The sequence below is a fragment of the Crotalus tigris genome, unplaced genomic scaffold (assembly GCF_016545835.1).
Source record: "Crotalus tigris isolate CLP2741 ecotype Arizona unplaced genomic scaffold, ASM1654583v1 scf7180000019721.812232, whole genome shotgun sequence".
Classification (NCBI taxonomy): domain Eukaryota; kingdom Metazoa; phylum Chordata; class Lepidosauria; order Squamata; family Viperidae; genus Crotalus; species Crotalus tigris.
The window spans coordinates 256,734-274,075 of NW_024097681.1; the positions used below are offsets into that span (position 1 = coordinate 256,734).

At 41.9% G+C, this 17,342-nt stretch overlaps 1 protein-coding gene across 3 annotated transcripts in view; it reads right to left on the reverse strand.

Moving 5' to 3' along the window:
* The window catches only part of AP1M2 (adaptor related protein complex 1 subunit mu 2), a 42,052-nt gene extending 30,699 nt beyond the window's left edge, over positions 1-11,353 (reverse strand). Inside the window, exons 1-2 of one of the 3 annotated variants that reach the window (XM_039364302.1) lie at positions 10,919-11,353; positions 9,056-9,212 (exon numbers count right to left, since the gene is read on the reverse strand). In XM_039364302.1, coding sequence (XP_039220236.1) covers positions 9,056-9,212; positions 10,919-10,960 — 199 coding nt within the window. In that variant the 5' untranslated portion in view covers positions 10,961-11,353. Of the gene's footprint in view, positions 1-9,055; positions 9,213-10,918 lie in introns of those variants that run through there. The other 2 variants (XM_039364301.1, XM_039364303.1) reach the window with 2 other exon arrangements.
* Positions 11,354-17,342: the final 5,989 nt, after the last annotated feature.

Consider the following 17,342-nt stretch of genomic DNA (forward strand, 5'->3'; position numbering starts at 1 on the left):
AACAATTGATATTTATTTTATTTTTGGTGCATTTTTTTCATATTTTTTTAAAAAGCTTTATTAATTGATGACTGATATCCCCACTATTTGAAAGAGACCAAATACCACAGAGATTAACCCCAAAATTACAGTTCATAGCTAGCACAGAAAGGATTGTTTTAGGCCTTAAAATTGTCCTTTCTATGGTGCTCCTTTCAAACATGCCAGATTTGGGTTTTGATCTCAGAAACTGTTGGCAGCTTTTAATATAACCTATAATTCTACAACTGTGTAGTCTTTATTCACATTTACCCAAATTAATCCAGCTGTTTTCTTTCTGATATCCTACCAAATTAATCCAGCTATTTCCTTTCTGATATGGTGTATAGAATAATCAATTAGCTGAATAACTGAATCACAGATTTGAGTCATAGAAGTTGCAGATGGTGAGTTATCTACCCAAGGAGATAACCATGAAACTGGTCTGAATTCAGGGACACGTATCAAATTTATCTTTATCACTGAAAATAAACATGGCCTATTTTAATATTTTAATAACTAAAAGCCATCACAGGTTTGTTAAAAACAGATCATGCCAAACAGATCAATCTTATTTCGTTCTTTGACAAAGTGACTAAATTAGACCAGCAAAGTGCTATGGACATAGTATACTTAAATCACAATCTACTTCTTGGTAAGCTAGAAAAAAGTGGGATACCATCACCATCAGATGGACTTGTAACTGGCTGACAAACCGTACTCAACAAGTAGTCCTTAATGGTACTACGTCTACATGGAGAGAAGTAAGCAGTGGGGTACCACAAGATTCTGTCTTAGGCCCAGTACTCTTCAATATCTTCATAAATGACTTAGATAAGGGAATAGAAGGGGAACTTATCGAATTTGCAGATGATACTAACCTGGCAGGAATAGCCAACACCCTAGATAATAGGCTCAAGTTCCAAATGGATCTCAACAGACTTGAACACTGGGTCCTATCTAACAAAATGAAATTCAATATAGAGAAAAGTAAAGTCTTACACTTAGGCAAGAAAAACCAAAAGTACACATATAGATTAGGTGAAACCAGGCTTAATAGCAATAACTGTGAGAGGGATCTTGGACTCTTAGTGGACGATAAATTAAATATGAGCCAATGGTGTGTGGGTGGCAGCCAAAAAAGCAAATGCAATCCTAAATTACATTAACAGGGATTCAATCAAGATTGTGTGAGATACTAATACCACTCTATAAAGCCTTAGTAAGACCACACCTAGAATACTGCAACCAGTTTTGGTCACCACACTATAAAAAAGAAGTTGAGACTCTAAGAAAAAGTGCAAAGAAGAGCAACAAAGATGATTAGGGGACTGGAGGCTAAAACATATGAAGAATGGTTACAGGAACTGGGCATGGCTAGTCTAGTGAAGAGAAGGACCAGGGGAGACGTGATAGCACCAGTGTCCAATAGTTGGGGGGCTATCACAGAGAGGAGGGGGTCAACCTATTTTCTAAAGCACCTGAAGGCCAGACAAGGAATAATGGATGGAAATTGATCAAGGAGATTCAACCTTAGAAATAAGGAGAAATTTTCTAACAATGAGAACAATCAACCAAATTGCCTTCAAAAGTTCTGGGAGCTTCATCACTGGAAGCTTTCAAGAAGAGACTGGACTGCTATCTTTCAGAAATGCTGTAGGGTCTCCTGCTTGGGCAGGGGATTGGACTAGATGACCTATAAGGTCCCTTCCAACTCTGTTATTCTATTCTATTCTATTCTATTCTATTCTATTCTATTCTATTCTATTCTATTCTATTCTATTCTATTCTATTCTATTCTATTCTCCATTCCATTAGCCTGATGACCTTGTATTAGCTAAGGCTACTAAAACAACTATAGGCTATCTTATACAATCTAGCCACCACTACCAACTTTGTAAGTCATAAATTTTTATGTTTCTTTAACATGGAGTTGTCACTGAAAACAGGAAAAGTAACCACAGTTACTTCAGAACTATTAATATAATAAGCTCTATTCCTTCTCAATAAGTTTCCACATTCAGTTCAAAAGGCTGGGTTATGCTTTAAAACCCATATGGATTAGGAGTTGCTCCCAGCTCTTTCTGCATTAATCCACACATTCTTTTGAGACCCTGCTCAAAGCAGGTCAGCATTAAAAGTTTCAGTTGGTAAACAGAGATAGAGTGGAAATATACTTCCTCAAAAAGGGCTACTGAAATTTAGAATAATCTCCAAGAAGGCCCACTTGACACACACATTTTTATTAGGAGATAGGAGAAAAAAATTAAAATGCCAATGTTAATTATTTTATTTCAATAAACACAAAACAATTATCTATCAAATGGATTACTGCTGATATAATCTGTTATAAGGCTACATGTTTTATTTAATCCATACTTTCATTATTTTTCTTATACCAGTAACTATTCTGTAAGTTGAAGTTGATGGCTCAAGTTATAAATTCATAAATAAGATTATAATACTGGAATTCATATTCTAATTGACTCAAAAAAATAGGTACAAAAGGCTAATACTAACAATTATCATTGCATACTAGATGTCAGAATCCAATTATATTTCATCTCTAGTTATCGACTATGGAAAACCCCATTTCTGCCCTCTTTGGATTCTGTCATACGATAAAGGGGAAGGGGGATGAACAAAGGGGTTTTATGGCACTCACTTCCTTCGGTACAACTTCAAAGCGATTGAATGTGGATAACACCAAAAGGACTAAAGCATAACAATGGGGCCATCAGCTTTCATCTAATCCTCTCTGAAGTCTCCCTTCCACTGGCAGTGAGGAAAAAGGGGGTGGAAATGTAACGCCTGGGATTGTCACTGGAAAGATGGTAGGGTGGGCTGGGGCTGCTGGGGACCCCTTGAACCGTAGGGCTTGGGCCCCAGATCCTGTCTAGAATGCCTGCAACAATTTTCTCTTAATAAAGATGCCTGTTGAAAGAAATATTCCAAGAGTTCTGTCTTCTTAAGATGCAAAGTGGGGTGGGTCCTTACCTGCAGAATTAGTCCACCTGGAAGAGAGAACCTTGCCGGGGGACTTTGCAAAAATTACCATGTCAGAAGACGGAGCAAGGATGGGAGAAAACTCCCCGGAAAGGGAGCCGCTGCCCCGACTGAAACCCTGCCAGATGTCGGGATCTGAGAGGTCAGATTCCTTAGGAGGTGGTGGAGACACGGGACCACAAACCTCGGTGGTCAATGGGCGTTGGAAAGAAAGGTGAATGGGAAAAGAAATCAAGAAAGGTGACCCTGAGACGGGGGTGCCAACCAACCAGAATGGAAGCAGGAGATGGAGAGAATCCTGCACACAAGTGAAGAGGAAGGGAGCTGGGCACTGTACTCAGGCTGGATCCTAGAGAAAGCTATGGACCTGATGAAGAGAACTCTCAGCTCCCTAGGAGAGGAGGATTCTGAGCCCTATGGCTGCCCCAGCTCCTGGAGCCGCAAAGGGAGAGACACCAAGGGGGAAGTGGAACCTGCAGCCCCGGGGACATCTGCTGATCCAGTAGTCCCCACTCCCTGCCGACCCACAGATGGCAATCTGGATGGAAGACACTACCATTGACAACGAAGGCACCAGTCCATTCAAAGACTCCCAGCGCTGAACGTGAAATTCAAGGGGGAGCCAACATGCTTGGGGTTTTTCCTAACCTAAGTCCTCAGCTACATGGACGAATACAGGCGGGACATTCCCAGTGACAAAGCCGGTATCCGGATCGTGCAATCTGCCCTGGACGGGCCGGCCGCAGATTGGGTGGTGAACAAGTATGACTCCAATGCTCCAGAGCTCAATGACTTCAACCGTTTCATGTCCTCTCTGAGAAGGTGATTTGAGGACCCCCTGGCTGATCGCAAAGCCCGCGAAAGGATAAAAACGATGAGGGAAGGCAAATGCCCGGTAGCCGAATATACGCAAGAATTCCAAGCCATTGCCAGCAAACTGAACTGGCCGGAAGACATCCTCCTTAGCCATTTCAAAGACGGACTAAATTATGACCTATATGACACTTGCCTGCCCCGAGGGGACCCACACCAACTTGAAGAATGGTACGTCTTGGCAGAGGAAGCAGAGATCAACATACTGAAGAGGCACCGCCGAGGAAAACAGGGGAGCCGCTCACCGCCTGAGTTGGCACGCGAACCAGTGAAACCATCGGCAATGACCAAGAAGCAAATGAGGTGTTTCGAGTGCGGGAGAGAAGGACATCGGGCTGTAGAATGCCGCTCAAAAGCCCCTCAGCACAACCCAGACAGATCACTGGCCAGCAAATCCGGAAAGTCTCCAGCTAAGCCAAAAGAACCTGCCATGAGAATGATGGAGGCTGTGGAATCCCCCACCTCTGCTCATCAGGCCTCAGACGACAGCTCGGAAGCCGAACTCCTGGTAAGTGGACGCATCGCACCCATCCTCAAGACAGTGACTATATTAATTCCCCCCATGCCCGAAGCCATGAAGGTGAAAGCCTTAATAGACTCTGGCTGCACCCGCTGCCTCATTAGCCCTACACTAGTGGGGAATCTGGGCATTCCGTCAAGGAGACTGGAACAACCAATCTCATTTGGCCAGTTAGATGGGTCCATAGCAGGAGGGATGCCAGCTACCCTAGCCACTTTACCAATACACCTCTCCCTAGGCAAACATGAGGAAGACATAACGTTTGTTGTGATCCCAGGCATGGAATGCCCAATGATCCTAGGGATGGAATGGTTAAAAAAATGGAACTCCTGGGTGAATTGAAGGATGGCAGAAATCAAATTCCCAAAGGGGGACCCTATGGACTTAAAATCCCAAGGGGGGCTACCAGAATCAAGAATAGAAAAAGCATCCATGGGAGAGGAAAAGGGACTACCAGAAATACCAGAGGAATACAGAGACCTTGCTGAAGTTTTCAGTGAGGAGAGGGAGGATGAGCTCCCCCCCCCCATCAACCCACAGACTGTGCCATTGAATTCAAGCTTGGGGCAAAAATCCCGAAGCCCAGATTGTACTCCATGAGCCCAAAGGAGAAGGAGGAAATGGAAAGATTCATAAAGGAAAACCTAGAAAGGGGGTTCATTGAGTCAGCCAAGCCTAAAATGGCTGCCCCAGTCCTCTTTAGAAAGAAGAAGGACGGTTCTTTACGCTTATGCGTGGATTATAGGGCCCTGAATACAATCAGTGAAAGCAACCTATACCCTCTGCCCCTCATGAAGGACATGTTGTCACACCTCTCGAAAGGGAATTTTTTTTTCTAAACTAGACTTAAGGGAAGCTTACTATCGCGTGAGAATTAAGGAAGGGGATGAATGGAAGACCGCATTTAACTGCCCCATGGGGTGCTACCAATTCAAAGTCTTGCCATTTGGATTACAAGGGGCCCCGCAGGATTTATGCAATTAATCAATGACATTCTAAAGAAGCACCTATTTAAGGGTGTCCTGGTTTACTTAGACGACATTCTTATCTTCACCGACTCAAAAGAGGAACATGTCAACCTAGTCAGAGTGATTTTAAAGAAACTGCAAGCCGCCCACCTATATGCCAAATTCTCGAAATGTGAATTCCACCAGGAAAGGATAGACTACCTACGTTATCGCACATCCCCACAGGGCACTGAAATGGACCCAGAGAAGGTCAGAGCAGTATTAGAATGGGCACCACCCCGCACAAGAAAGCAACTGCAAAGTTTCCTGGGCTTCGCAAACTTTTACCACCAATTCATCCCCTCATTTGCCCAGATAGCCCTGCCCCTCACGAACTTACTAAAAACAAAGGGAGCATCCTCAGTAAAACCTAGCCAACCATTAACATGGACAATGGAGTGCCAAGCAGCATTTGAGAGATTAAAGAGACTTTTCTCTGCCGAACCCGTACTGAGGCACCCAGACATGGATGAGCCCTTCATAATACAGGTGGATGCAAGTGATGTGGCAGTGGGGGCTGTACTATTACAAGAAAACGATGAAGGGGTGTTGCAACCCTGTGCATATACATCCAAGAAACTCGCGGAAATGGAACAGCACTGGCCCGTATGGGAGAAAGAGGCATACGGGATACATTGGTCATTACTCACATGGCGCCAGTTCCTTGAAGGCAACAAAATCCCCTTCCAGGTGTGGACTGACCACAAAAATTTGGAAGCCCTGAAAACACCCAGGAAGCTCAACCCCAAGCAAGCCTGCTGGTCCCAGCATCTTCACCAGTTCCAATTTACGCTCAAGCATTTGCCGGGGGGAAAGAAATTCCTGGAGGATGCACTATCTCGCATTCCCCAATATAACAGCACGCGAGCCACAGACTCTAAACCGATGATAGTAGAATCACAACTGGCAGCGCCAGTAACCATCAGAGCCCAAAGTAAATTAAAACCACAGCTGGGCAGCCAATCCGTAATTGAATTCCGGAAAAGTTTGGAAACAGATGAATGGTTCCAGAAAAACAAAAATGTGTGCACAATGAGAGACAGGCTGCCTTGGGTGGGGGAAAAGTTATATATACCAACAACCCAAAGAGTCACATTCATGCATCTTTGCCACGATACAAAATCAGCAGGGCATTTTGGATTTGTAAAAACATTACACTTAACTATACGGCAATTTTGGTGGCCATCCATAAAAAAGGACATAGAAAGTTATGTGGCCAGCTGCCCAAAGTGTGCAACTGCAAAGAGGTTGCAAGGGAAATTGCCCGGACTGTTACAAACAGTGGCAAATCACTCAGCCCCCTGGAGGGAAATAGCCATGGATTTTATAGTGGAATTACCAGAAAGCAATGGCAATACTGTTGTCTGGACGGTGACGGACCTGTTTTCCAAACAGGTACGCTTTATCCCTTGCCAAAAGATTCCCACCGCAAAAGCCTTAGCAAAACTTTTCGTCCAGCACATTTACAAATTGCATGGGGCACCCCAACACATCATCTCTGATAGGGGAGTGCAATTTACGTCCGCATTTTGGAAGGAATTTTTATCCCTCTTAGGGACCACTCAGGGACTGACATCTAGCCATCATCCACAAGGGGATGGACAAAAAGAATGGTGTCACTCAGTACTTGAATAATATTTAAGATGCTTTATTAATTTTCAGCAAACAAATTGGATGGACTTACTCCCTTTCGCAGAAGTTGCCTACAATAATGCAGTCCACTCCAGCACAGGTTACACTCCTTTTCAAATAGCCACCGGGCAAAGTTTCAACCCCATGCCAGAATTAAGCCCAACTGAACTGGCGATCCCATCACTGAAAGAATGGATGGAACAATTACAAAACACCTGGTCAATAGTTAGGAAAGCACTAGATGAAGCTAAGCAGGCATACAAAGCACAAGCCGACAAAAAAAGGGGTTGAGCCTACACCATTCATTATAGGAGAAATGGTGTACTTATCTACAAAATACCTAAAATCCCTACAACCCTGTAAAAAACTTGGACCAAAATATATAGAACCTTTTCCAATTAAAAGAATCATAAACCCAGTAACAGTAGAATTAGAATTACTCAAAAATCTCAGGCAAATACACCCAATTTTTAATTGCAGCTTGCTGAAAAGAGAGCATCCGTCATCGTTACAGCCAAAAATCCTTCCACCACCACCTCCAATCATGGTGGAGGGCGAACAACACTTTGAAATAAAGGAAATCCTTGACTCTAGGAGATATCATGGAGCGACTCTGTACCTAGTTGCATGGAAACACCTCCCTGCCTCACAAAACGAGTGGGTCCATAAACGTCATGTCAGAACCCCAACGCTATTAAAGAAGTTTCACACAGAGTATCCTAACAAGCCTAACTTTTATACCTGTTTTGTTTTCTTTCAGGTGGATCTATCTTATTTTTAAGGGGGCAGGATGTCAGAATCTAATTATATTTCATCTCTAGTTATCCACTATGGAAAACCCCATTTCTGCCCTCTCTGGATTCTGTCATACGATGAATGGGAAGGGAGATGAACAAAGGGGTTTTATGGCTCTCACTTCCTTCGGTACAACTTCAAAGGGATTGAATGTGGATAACACCAAAAGGACTAAAGCATAACAATGGGGCCATCAGCTTTCATCTAATCCTTTCTTAAGTCTCCTTTCCATCGACAGTGAGGAAAAGGAGGGTGGAAATGTAACACCTGGGATTGTCACTGAAAGATGGTAGGGTGGGGTGGAGCTGCTGGGGACCCCTTAAAACTTTGAACCGTAGGGTTTGGGCCCCAGGTCCTGTCTAGAATGCCTGCAACCATTCTCTCTTAATAAAGGATGCCTGTTGGAAGAAATATTCCAAGAGTTCTGTCTTTTTAAGATGCAAAGTGGGGTCGGTCCTTACACTAGCACTGATATGTTTTATATTCAGAGATTGTATTCCTTTAATTATCAAGGAGAAACTCTATCATATCTCGTTTGCAAACTTTTCTGAGACACAAGTAGTCTTTGACTTACAACCATTTGTTTAGTGACCATTTGAAGTTACAACAACATTGGAAAAAAGTGACTTATGACCAGTTGATCAAAATTCGAGCACTTGGCAACTGGCATGTTATTTATGACAGCTATTCAGTACTGTCCCAGGGATCACTATTTGTAACTTTCCCAGCTAGCTTCCAACAAGCAAAGTCAATGGAGGAATCCAGATTTGTTTAATGACCACATGATTCACTTAACTGAAATTATTTCCTTAACAACAGTGGCAAAAAAGATCGTAAAATGAGGTGCAACTCATTTTGCTAACTTGCTTAGCAATGGAAATTTTGGACTCAATTATAGTTGTAAGTTGAGGACTACCTGTTATCTTTGAGACTAAACACTAGTTTACAGGGTGTGATCCAGCAAAGCAAAACTTACATGCCACCTCTTTCTATTCCTTGGTTAATGACAATTTCTAGTGCATGTACAAAAGCATTTACATACAACCAAGTACAAAGCAGGGAGCCATTCTCAAGTATGGCCATATATCCTCAATCCCTACAGATCTGCTCTTCATAAAAAAATAAGATGCTTGTTTTGTTTGAGGCATAAACTTTGCAGGGTGGCACAATCCCATAACTTTTTGTTCAGACTCTGAAAGGATACAGTAGAGGTTGCTATGCTTTATCCAAAGGAAATGAACATTTCCATGGGAGAGGACTGGGGTCAGGTCGCAATCTTCCTCCTTTTGTATGAAGAGTGGCATGAAATAATCTATCTCCGACATGCTGACATCTCCCTTATAATTGCGGCTGATTAGTGGCTACAGTAGAGAAAAGTGGTTAAACAATGTGGAATTCAAAAGCAGCAAGTATGTTTGGAATAAGCACTGAAAGAGGAGTCTATCCTTTTACTACAGTGCAAAGCACATCTTTTTCTCCAGCTGCTTCCCAAAGAGATTTAGACATTAATTTCCGCAATTAAATTCTAACACTATATTTTCCAGGCTATCTTGGATTGCATACACAAGACACATTGCAGGTCCAGGCCAAATAAAAAAGAGCTACTCCATCAGTAGCAACACTGATGGATGAGCAGATGTGCTTCTGTGTATCTGTGGTGAAAAATAAAATTATAATACCTTGCTTAAATACCTTGAGGGGAAAACCCAGTGGTAGGAGCCCCTTACTTCAACATGCCCCTTCTGTCAAGAGTCAGAGTATTACTTACAAAAATTATAAAAACTGCACTGTGAACTTGTAAAAACAAAAAGATAAACAGAATGCAGTGCTTCAGATTTAATTTGGAGGGTACTGGCAGCAGCAGGATATTGTTCCAACTACTTTGCTTAATAAAATCAACATTATAGCATATATAGGTTTGGGTTATTTCAGAACCACTATCTGAGTAATAATACAAGGAGAGTGTATGCATGTATGTGAAACAGAATATGGGGCTTGTTTAACATACAGAAAACCATAGTAATGGTAGTGGTAGGAGTGAGCAATTCTCAGCTTACATATTACTTTAATAATGTTGTTGAAGCCACAACTTGGAACTTGGAAAAGGAAGGAAATAAATACTGTTAATGTGTTGTCTTTACCAGCTTTAAATGGTAATTTTTCACATAAACTTTAAGATTAGTTTTCTCTCTCAAAAATTGCCACATACTATAAGGATTATAAAGGTTTCTGTGCTCTTGTTTTCAGCCATTCTGTTACAGAAAATCTCATGCCAGTGGCATAATTCTTTATTAACAGTATTATTTCAAACTCTTTTCTGGCAATGGGAGGCAACTCCACAGACCAGTTGTGCAAGCTGTTTAGCCAAGTATGTTGTTACTGTACTGAAATGCTTCCATTTTGTCTCCTTGTACAATGGACAGATCCAACTTTCCTGCTACAAACCTGATCCTCCATGCAATTTTAAAGTAACCCAATTTATTTAACAAATTTTCAAGGCAAGCTCTAGCAGGATGGAAACAATTGTGCCCACAGATTCTTGTTAGGAAAGTCTAAATTTTTCAGCTTTTGGAAGATAATTCCTTTGTGACTCCCCATCCCTATACCACAGAGAGCACCAGACTCCCAGGTCTTAGCTCTAAAACAGAAGTAGAAAACATAATTACAGAACTCCTTGCCTTTCTTCAATCTCCTAATCCAAAGAAAAATGCAGGGAAAAGACAATGGGTAGAGAAGGAGGAAGATTTGACAAGTAGTGCTGATGGAAAAAAAAAATGATCAAGAGCTACAATCAAAACACTGAGGCTCTAAATCGGGACTTTTATTCCCCTTTTACTCCCCTTTGTTTAATTTGCATCCCCCCCCCCCATCGCAGGAAAAGGAAATAAGGCCCTCCATTATGACCTTCCACCAAAAAAAAGCTTTATCTGCAAGCAGAAGCAGGAAGGCAAATATTTGTGGACCTTCATTACTACTGTATCAAAGGGATTATTATTCCCCCTCACATAAACGTCTGAAACTGCGAAAAAGCGCCAAAGAGGAAGAAGCAAACGGCGGCAAGACTTACCTTGCCTTTCAAGTCAAGGATGAAAATTGCAGAGGCCGACATACTGTCGCGCCGATCTACTTCCTCCTCTTCGACTGAGCTTTGCAACCACCTGGGCCAGGTGAGCGAGCTACACTTTCAAGTGAGCTAGGCTGTCTTAAAGGGAAAGACATTGCCAGGGGAGTGATAGAAAACCTCCAACAGAAAGGAAACGAGCAGCAGCGCTTGGACCGATCGCTTGGACTTGCAATTGTTCAAGCACCCTGCGGTTAATTTCTAAAAGGAGAAGCCGACTTCAAAGGCTACGTGTCGGATATAGGAGGAAAGAACCTGTCTCCATTTTATTTATGAGCTCTCGGGAGAGCCTCGAATTCTTCATTCTAGCCAGTGCCATTCCCGAACCTCGGTGGCCAGCGAACTGGGTTTACTCCAAAATAAGGAATGTCTGATAGGAGCACGATTAAAGTTGGAGCGTTTACTTTTGCGGAAATGAATTGGATTTGCACATTTGAACTGCTGGTGATGATTTAATCGGAGTATTCCTCTGACTAATCTGCAGTTGGCTGAGTTTACCCATTATGCTAAAATATAGTTTGCAAACTATGTTTTCAAACTTTATATGTCATAATAAACTATAAATAAGCCAACCATATAAATATTGCCTTCTTTAATGTACACACAAATATAAGCTATTATTTTCTTAATAGTGACTTCTTGAATAAACTATTATTGGCTGGATTCACACTACAAAAAGCCAAGTCTCATCAAATCACATGACCGAAAATGAACCCCATTAGTTTATCAGGATATGCAAATGAATGAAACAAAATGCTGAGCCATCTTATGGCGTGTTTGAAATGGTTTATTATATTATCTGAATCCAACTGCTGTGTTTTATGAGCCATGATTTAACGTGCCATGTAAATCCTGATGTGATGTATTCAAGAAATCATAGTAAATCAAACTATGATCTCATTTTTCAACTCTCTAAGTTACAAGCTGAATGCCAAGAGAATCAATCAGTAATTTGGTGTTGGACCATAAAGAGGCTATAAAGTAAAGATGGTGAAAGATCTCAGGATTTGTATTTATAAAACAGTATGAGTCTTTGACCCAAGTATACTTTGAGGCAAGAATGTATAAATACGAAATAAAAGTGTATGATTTAAAAAAAAATCTATTACCCTTGTGTAATGTGATATTTTCATAATATGCACAGCTTAGTTTAGAAATTAAAAGCTGACTTACTTCATAACTGCACTCACATTCTGAGCTGAGAGGTAAAGGCTATGGATGATGGGGATAATTTAAAATACATGTTCTGGTATAATATATGACTTGTATTGCTTTTACTGTTCATATAAATAATCTAGTTTGTTTGAATTCAACAACAAAAAGGTTTCTTAATTAAATAATGCTTTGGATAACTTTTGATTGAAAAGCCATTAACAACTTTGTGTGTGTGTGTGTATATATATATATATATATATATATATATATATATATATATATATTCAATAATGATGGTGAAAATGCGACTCCCGGGCATAATTATAAATGGAATGAATAAAGCGCGTTCACCAGGAGAGTTTAAAGTTAAAATACTTCAATTAAAGTATTTTACTATATTAAAAGGTTGCCAAGCTTTCGTTGGGAAAACTCCCCAACATCTTCAGGGCTGAGAGACCGTTTCTAACAAGGTGATTCAAACGGGTTCCATAGACGTCTGCGCGTGGTTCCTAGACTGTGCTAGCATTCCCTGCTGAACAGCTGATAGGTGGGGGGGGGGGAATCGGAGTAAAGATTTCTTCTGTCGTTCTCTCGAGCACTTTTGTTCACATTTCCGTCGACCTCAGGGGGTATTGTTAAAGTTATGTTCCGCCCTCTCCCGGCAGTATTGGCTCTTGTTGCAGTGGGGGGGTTTAGTTTAGTTTGATGTCATTGTGTATCCTACCATGGAGGCGGGGCTTCATCGGCTGCAATTTAACATCTTTCCTCTGCTGCGTGCTCCCATATTTATCTTCGCTCGCATGTACAGAAACAGCCAAACGCTTGAAAACTCGCCTCCACGAACACAAACTGGCCATAAAACGAGGCGAACCACACTCACAACTTTGGATGCATATGGCACAACAAGGCCATCAGTTTGACTTCAATAACACCCTTATCATAGCCAGTGATGCCACGAAGGGAGGTCGGCTGCTAAAAGAAGCCTGGTTCTCGAATAACAACTCAATCAATCGTCACATTGACTTGCACCCAGCACAACAAGCGCTACGAAAATGGAACTCAAACCATCATCCTTTATATCACAAACCTTACAATCAACATCCACAACATTCTAAACCAGGAGCTACACCTCCTCCCTACCAGAAACAATCTGATATAGACTACCCAGAAACCCCCCAACAATATCAAGGGGAAACCACACCCCCTTTAATTGGAGAAAACAACAATAATGACATTGGAGCGCTTAAGAAATTTGAGGATAGAACCACTAAATTTAGCACTACCCATAATAATAATAAAGGTGAATATCCCATACAGAGAGGGGAGAAAAAACATGTAATGACGACCCGTTCGCTTGATAAAAGGGAAAGTAACATGAGCGGGGAATCTGCCCAAATACCAACAGACTTTCGCTCACAGAAATGGGGGGGATTTAACCTGAATATTGACCTACGAGGGAAGATGAGCATGGGGGACACCATGATGGAGGAGGATGATTCAAACATTGAAAAATACCACATCCAGTTGATGCTTGTACATGCGAGCGAAGATAAATATGGGAGCACGCAGCAGAGGAAAGATGTTAAATTGCAGCCGATGAAGCCCCGCCTCCATGGTAGGATACACAATGACATCAAACTAAACCCCCCCACTGCAACGAGAGCCAATACTGCCGGGAGAGGGCGGAACATAACTTTAACAATACCCCCTGAGGTCGACGGAAATGTGAACAAAAGTGCTCGAGAGAACGACAGAAGAAATCTTTACTCCGATTCCCCCCCCACCTATCAGCTGTTCAGCAGGGAATGCTAGCACAGTCTAGGAACCACGCGCAGACGTCTATGGAACCCGTTTGAATCACCTTGTTAGAAACGGTCTCTCAGCCCTGAAGATGTTGGGGAGTTTTCCCAACGAAAGCTTGGCAACCTTTTAATATAGTAAAATACTTTAATTGAAGTATTTTAACTTTAAACTCTCCTGGTGAACGCGCTTTATTCATTCCATTTATATATATATATATATATATATATATATATATATATATATATATATATACACGTATAGATTTGTGTGTGTATCTTCTTCCAAACATTTTCCCATAGATGCATGGTTAATTTTTCAGAACATTGAAAATTTGAACATTGAACATTTCAGTATTCTGTCATGACGCAGAACATGACTATTGCTAACCAGTTTCTTGCTCAAGCCTGATGTTGATTAGTTCATGTTCAGCTCAACACCAACCTTGCAGGAGAACAGTTTCCAGGGCCATAAATTAGGAGGAGCAGAACATCACTGCACTCTCTTTAATATTGTAATACATTATAAATATATAAATTATTGTCATACCCTAGCACAGAAATTAACAGAATAACATAAATGGAAGGGACTTTGGAGGTCTTTTAGTCCAACCCCCTATACTATTCCAGACGAATGTCTGTCCAATCTCTTCTTAAAAACCTCCAGTGATGGAGCACTCAGAAATTTTGAATGCAAGTTGTTCTGCTGATTAACTGTTTTCCCTATCAGGAAATTTCCCTTAAAGGTAGGTTGGATTTCTCCTTGATTTGTTTCCATCTGTCCTACACTCAGGTGCTATGGGTTGATCCCCTCTACTCTGTGCCAACCCCTGAAATACTGGAAGACTGCTATCATCTCACCCCTAGTCATTCTCTCCATTAGATTAAAAAGAACCAGTTCCTGCAACCATTCATCATATGTTTTAGCCTTCAGCCCCTCCTAATCATCTTGTTGCTCTTCTCTGCACTCTTTCTAGAGTTGCAACATTTTTTTTGTATTATGGTGACCAAAACTGGATGCAGTATTCCAAGTGTGGTCTTACCAATGCAGTACAGTATAAAGCAGTATTAATATTTCACATGATCTTGATTCTATCCCTCTGTTGATGCAGTTAGGTATTACATTGGCTTTTTTGGTAGCTGCACACAGCTGGCTCATATTTAACTGGCTGTCTACTAGAACTCCTAGATCCCTCTAACAGTTACTGCTGTTGAACCAGCAACCTCCTATTCTATACCTGTACATTTGTAAAGTGCAAAACCTTACTTTTCTCACCACTGAATTGCATTTTGTTGGATAGGGCCCACTCTTCAAGTTTGTCAAGATCCTTTTGTGTTGGCTATTCCCTCCAACTTGGTGTTATCTGTAAATTTGATGAGTTCCCCTTGTATCCCCTCTTCTAGATCATTTATGAAGATGATAACTAGTATTCAGCCTAAGACAAAACCTTGGGCTGCATACTTCCCTCCATGTATTAAGGAGAAAGTTTCTAACAATGATAACAGTTAACCAGTGAAACCAGTGGGTGCTCCAACACTGGAGGTTTTTAAGAAGAAATTTAACAATCATTTGTCTGAAATGTTATAGGGTTTCCTTCTTGAACAGGGAATTAGATTAGATGATCTCCAAGGTCCCTTCCAACTCTGTTATTATGTTATTAAGTGAATTACATGGTTAAGCAAATCTGAATTTCCCCATTAATTTTGCTTGTCCAAAACGGGTTGGGAAAGTCACAGATGGTAATCACATGACCCCAGGACTCTGCAACTGTCATTAATACTTGCCAGTGGGCAAGCACCTTAATTTTGATCATGTAATTGTGGGGACACTTCTACAGTTGTAAGTATGAAGACTATTGAGAACTCTTTTCTGGACCACTGTAACTTTGAATGGTCAGTAAAAATGTCAAGGATTACCTGTAAAACAAAACAATAATTAATACATACATTTTGATATTCTATGAAATCTAACTATTATAAGATAAAATTATCTTCCTTCTTCAAACACAATGGAGGATGTGTTGACGGTCAAACCTACAAAACTACTTTGATTACAGCCATCTTTCTTCTTTTTTTCGGCTTGCCACAGCTATGGGGGGGGGGAAGATGCATTCTTCTAGTTCAGTCATAACAGTAACTTTCTTGTGGGAACCAAGGTCAAATCACTCAAGTGTTTGGCAGGCTAGAATTACCGAGAGCCCGCCAAAGGTGTTAATTGAAGAATGTGATTTATTACATATTTAGTGGGTGGGGAGTTTAACTTTTACTTTCTAACCTTTTTTGGGGGGGGGACTTCCAGTCTTGGTTTTACCTTTGTTCATGCTGATATTATATAGCCATTAAAATTGTTCTTTGAGGAAAGCAATTGCCACATTTCTACTGGTCTCATCTATCGGAATCATGACATTAAACCAAGACTGCAAAATTCAATTATCCACAGGTCACCTACCCAAGCCTTGGGAGAATGGCAAAGACTCAGGGAAGATGCAGAGATGGGGAAAAATGAGGAATAACTCCCGAGCCTGGGAGTGGCTGCAGTGGATGGGGCAAAGGCTGCTATTTTCATGGAAAGTATAAATGTAACCGCTGGAGCAAGACCAAAACCCATGAAGTCCCAGGGGAGAAGCTGACTCAGAAGGAGGAAGCCATTGTCCTAGGGGGAACTTGGCGGTCTGATGCTGCACTATCGCTTAAGAGCACTCTGAAGGCTATTGAGGTTGAATTCCCATTGATTTCATCGCAGAGTCTCCTTTCATCTGTACCGATGAAGACTAAGTGGCCTGCAACCTGGGATGTATTAGGTGAGTGGAAGTACCTGACAGCTGTCCACAGCCACTCAGTGAATGCTGAGGGAGAAATTCAATCGATTGGACATGGGCGAAGGGAGACATGCCATCCGCCAGATATTCACTGGTGGGAGAGAAGGCAAATGGGTGCAGGAACCGCAGCCACCCCAGTGAAGTCCTAGCCCTGTGGTGATCAAATGGGCCACCTCCCTGTTCCCAAAGCCTGACCTGACATCGAGCCCGGTGCACTAGCGAAGCCCCAACCACCACCAACACCAGGCCAGTCTGGATTGGCCCCAGCGACAGATTAGTCCTGACTGTTATAGACGATCCGTCAATCTCAAGCGATGCAGGCATCCCCTCAGCACTGTTGGTTTCCTAGCCCCGATCGTTACTGACAGCCAGCAAGTCCACAGCTTTATCGGTGCTATGTTTGCCCTGATCGCCATAGGCATCCTACCACTTCAGATTGTCACCAGTGCCCAGCAGGTCCCAATCCCTATCGATGTCATGCCAGCCCTGACTGGCATTGGCAACCTGCCAGCCCGAGACCCCCATCACCAGGGTTCTGGAGAGGGAGATTGCAGCTGCCTCAACCACAATTCCCTGGGTTCACGCAAGCCCTGTGGG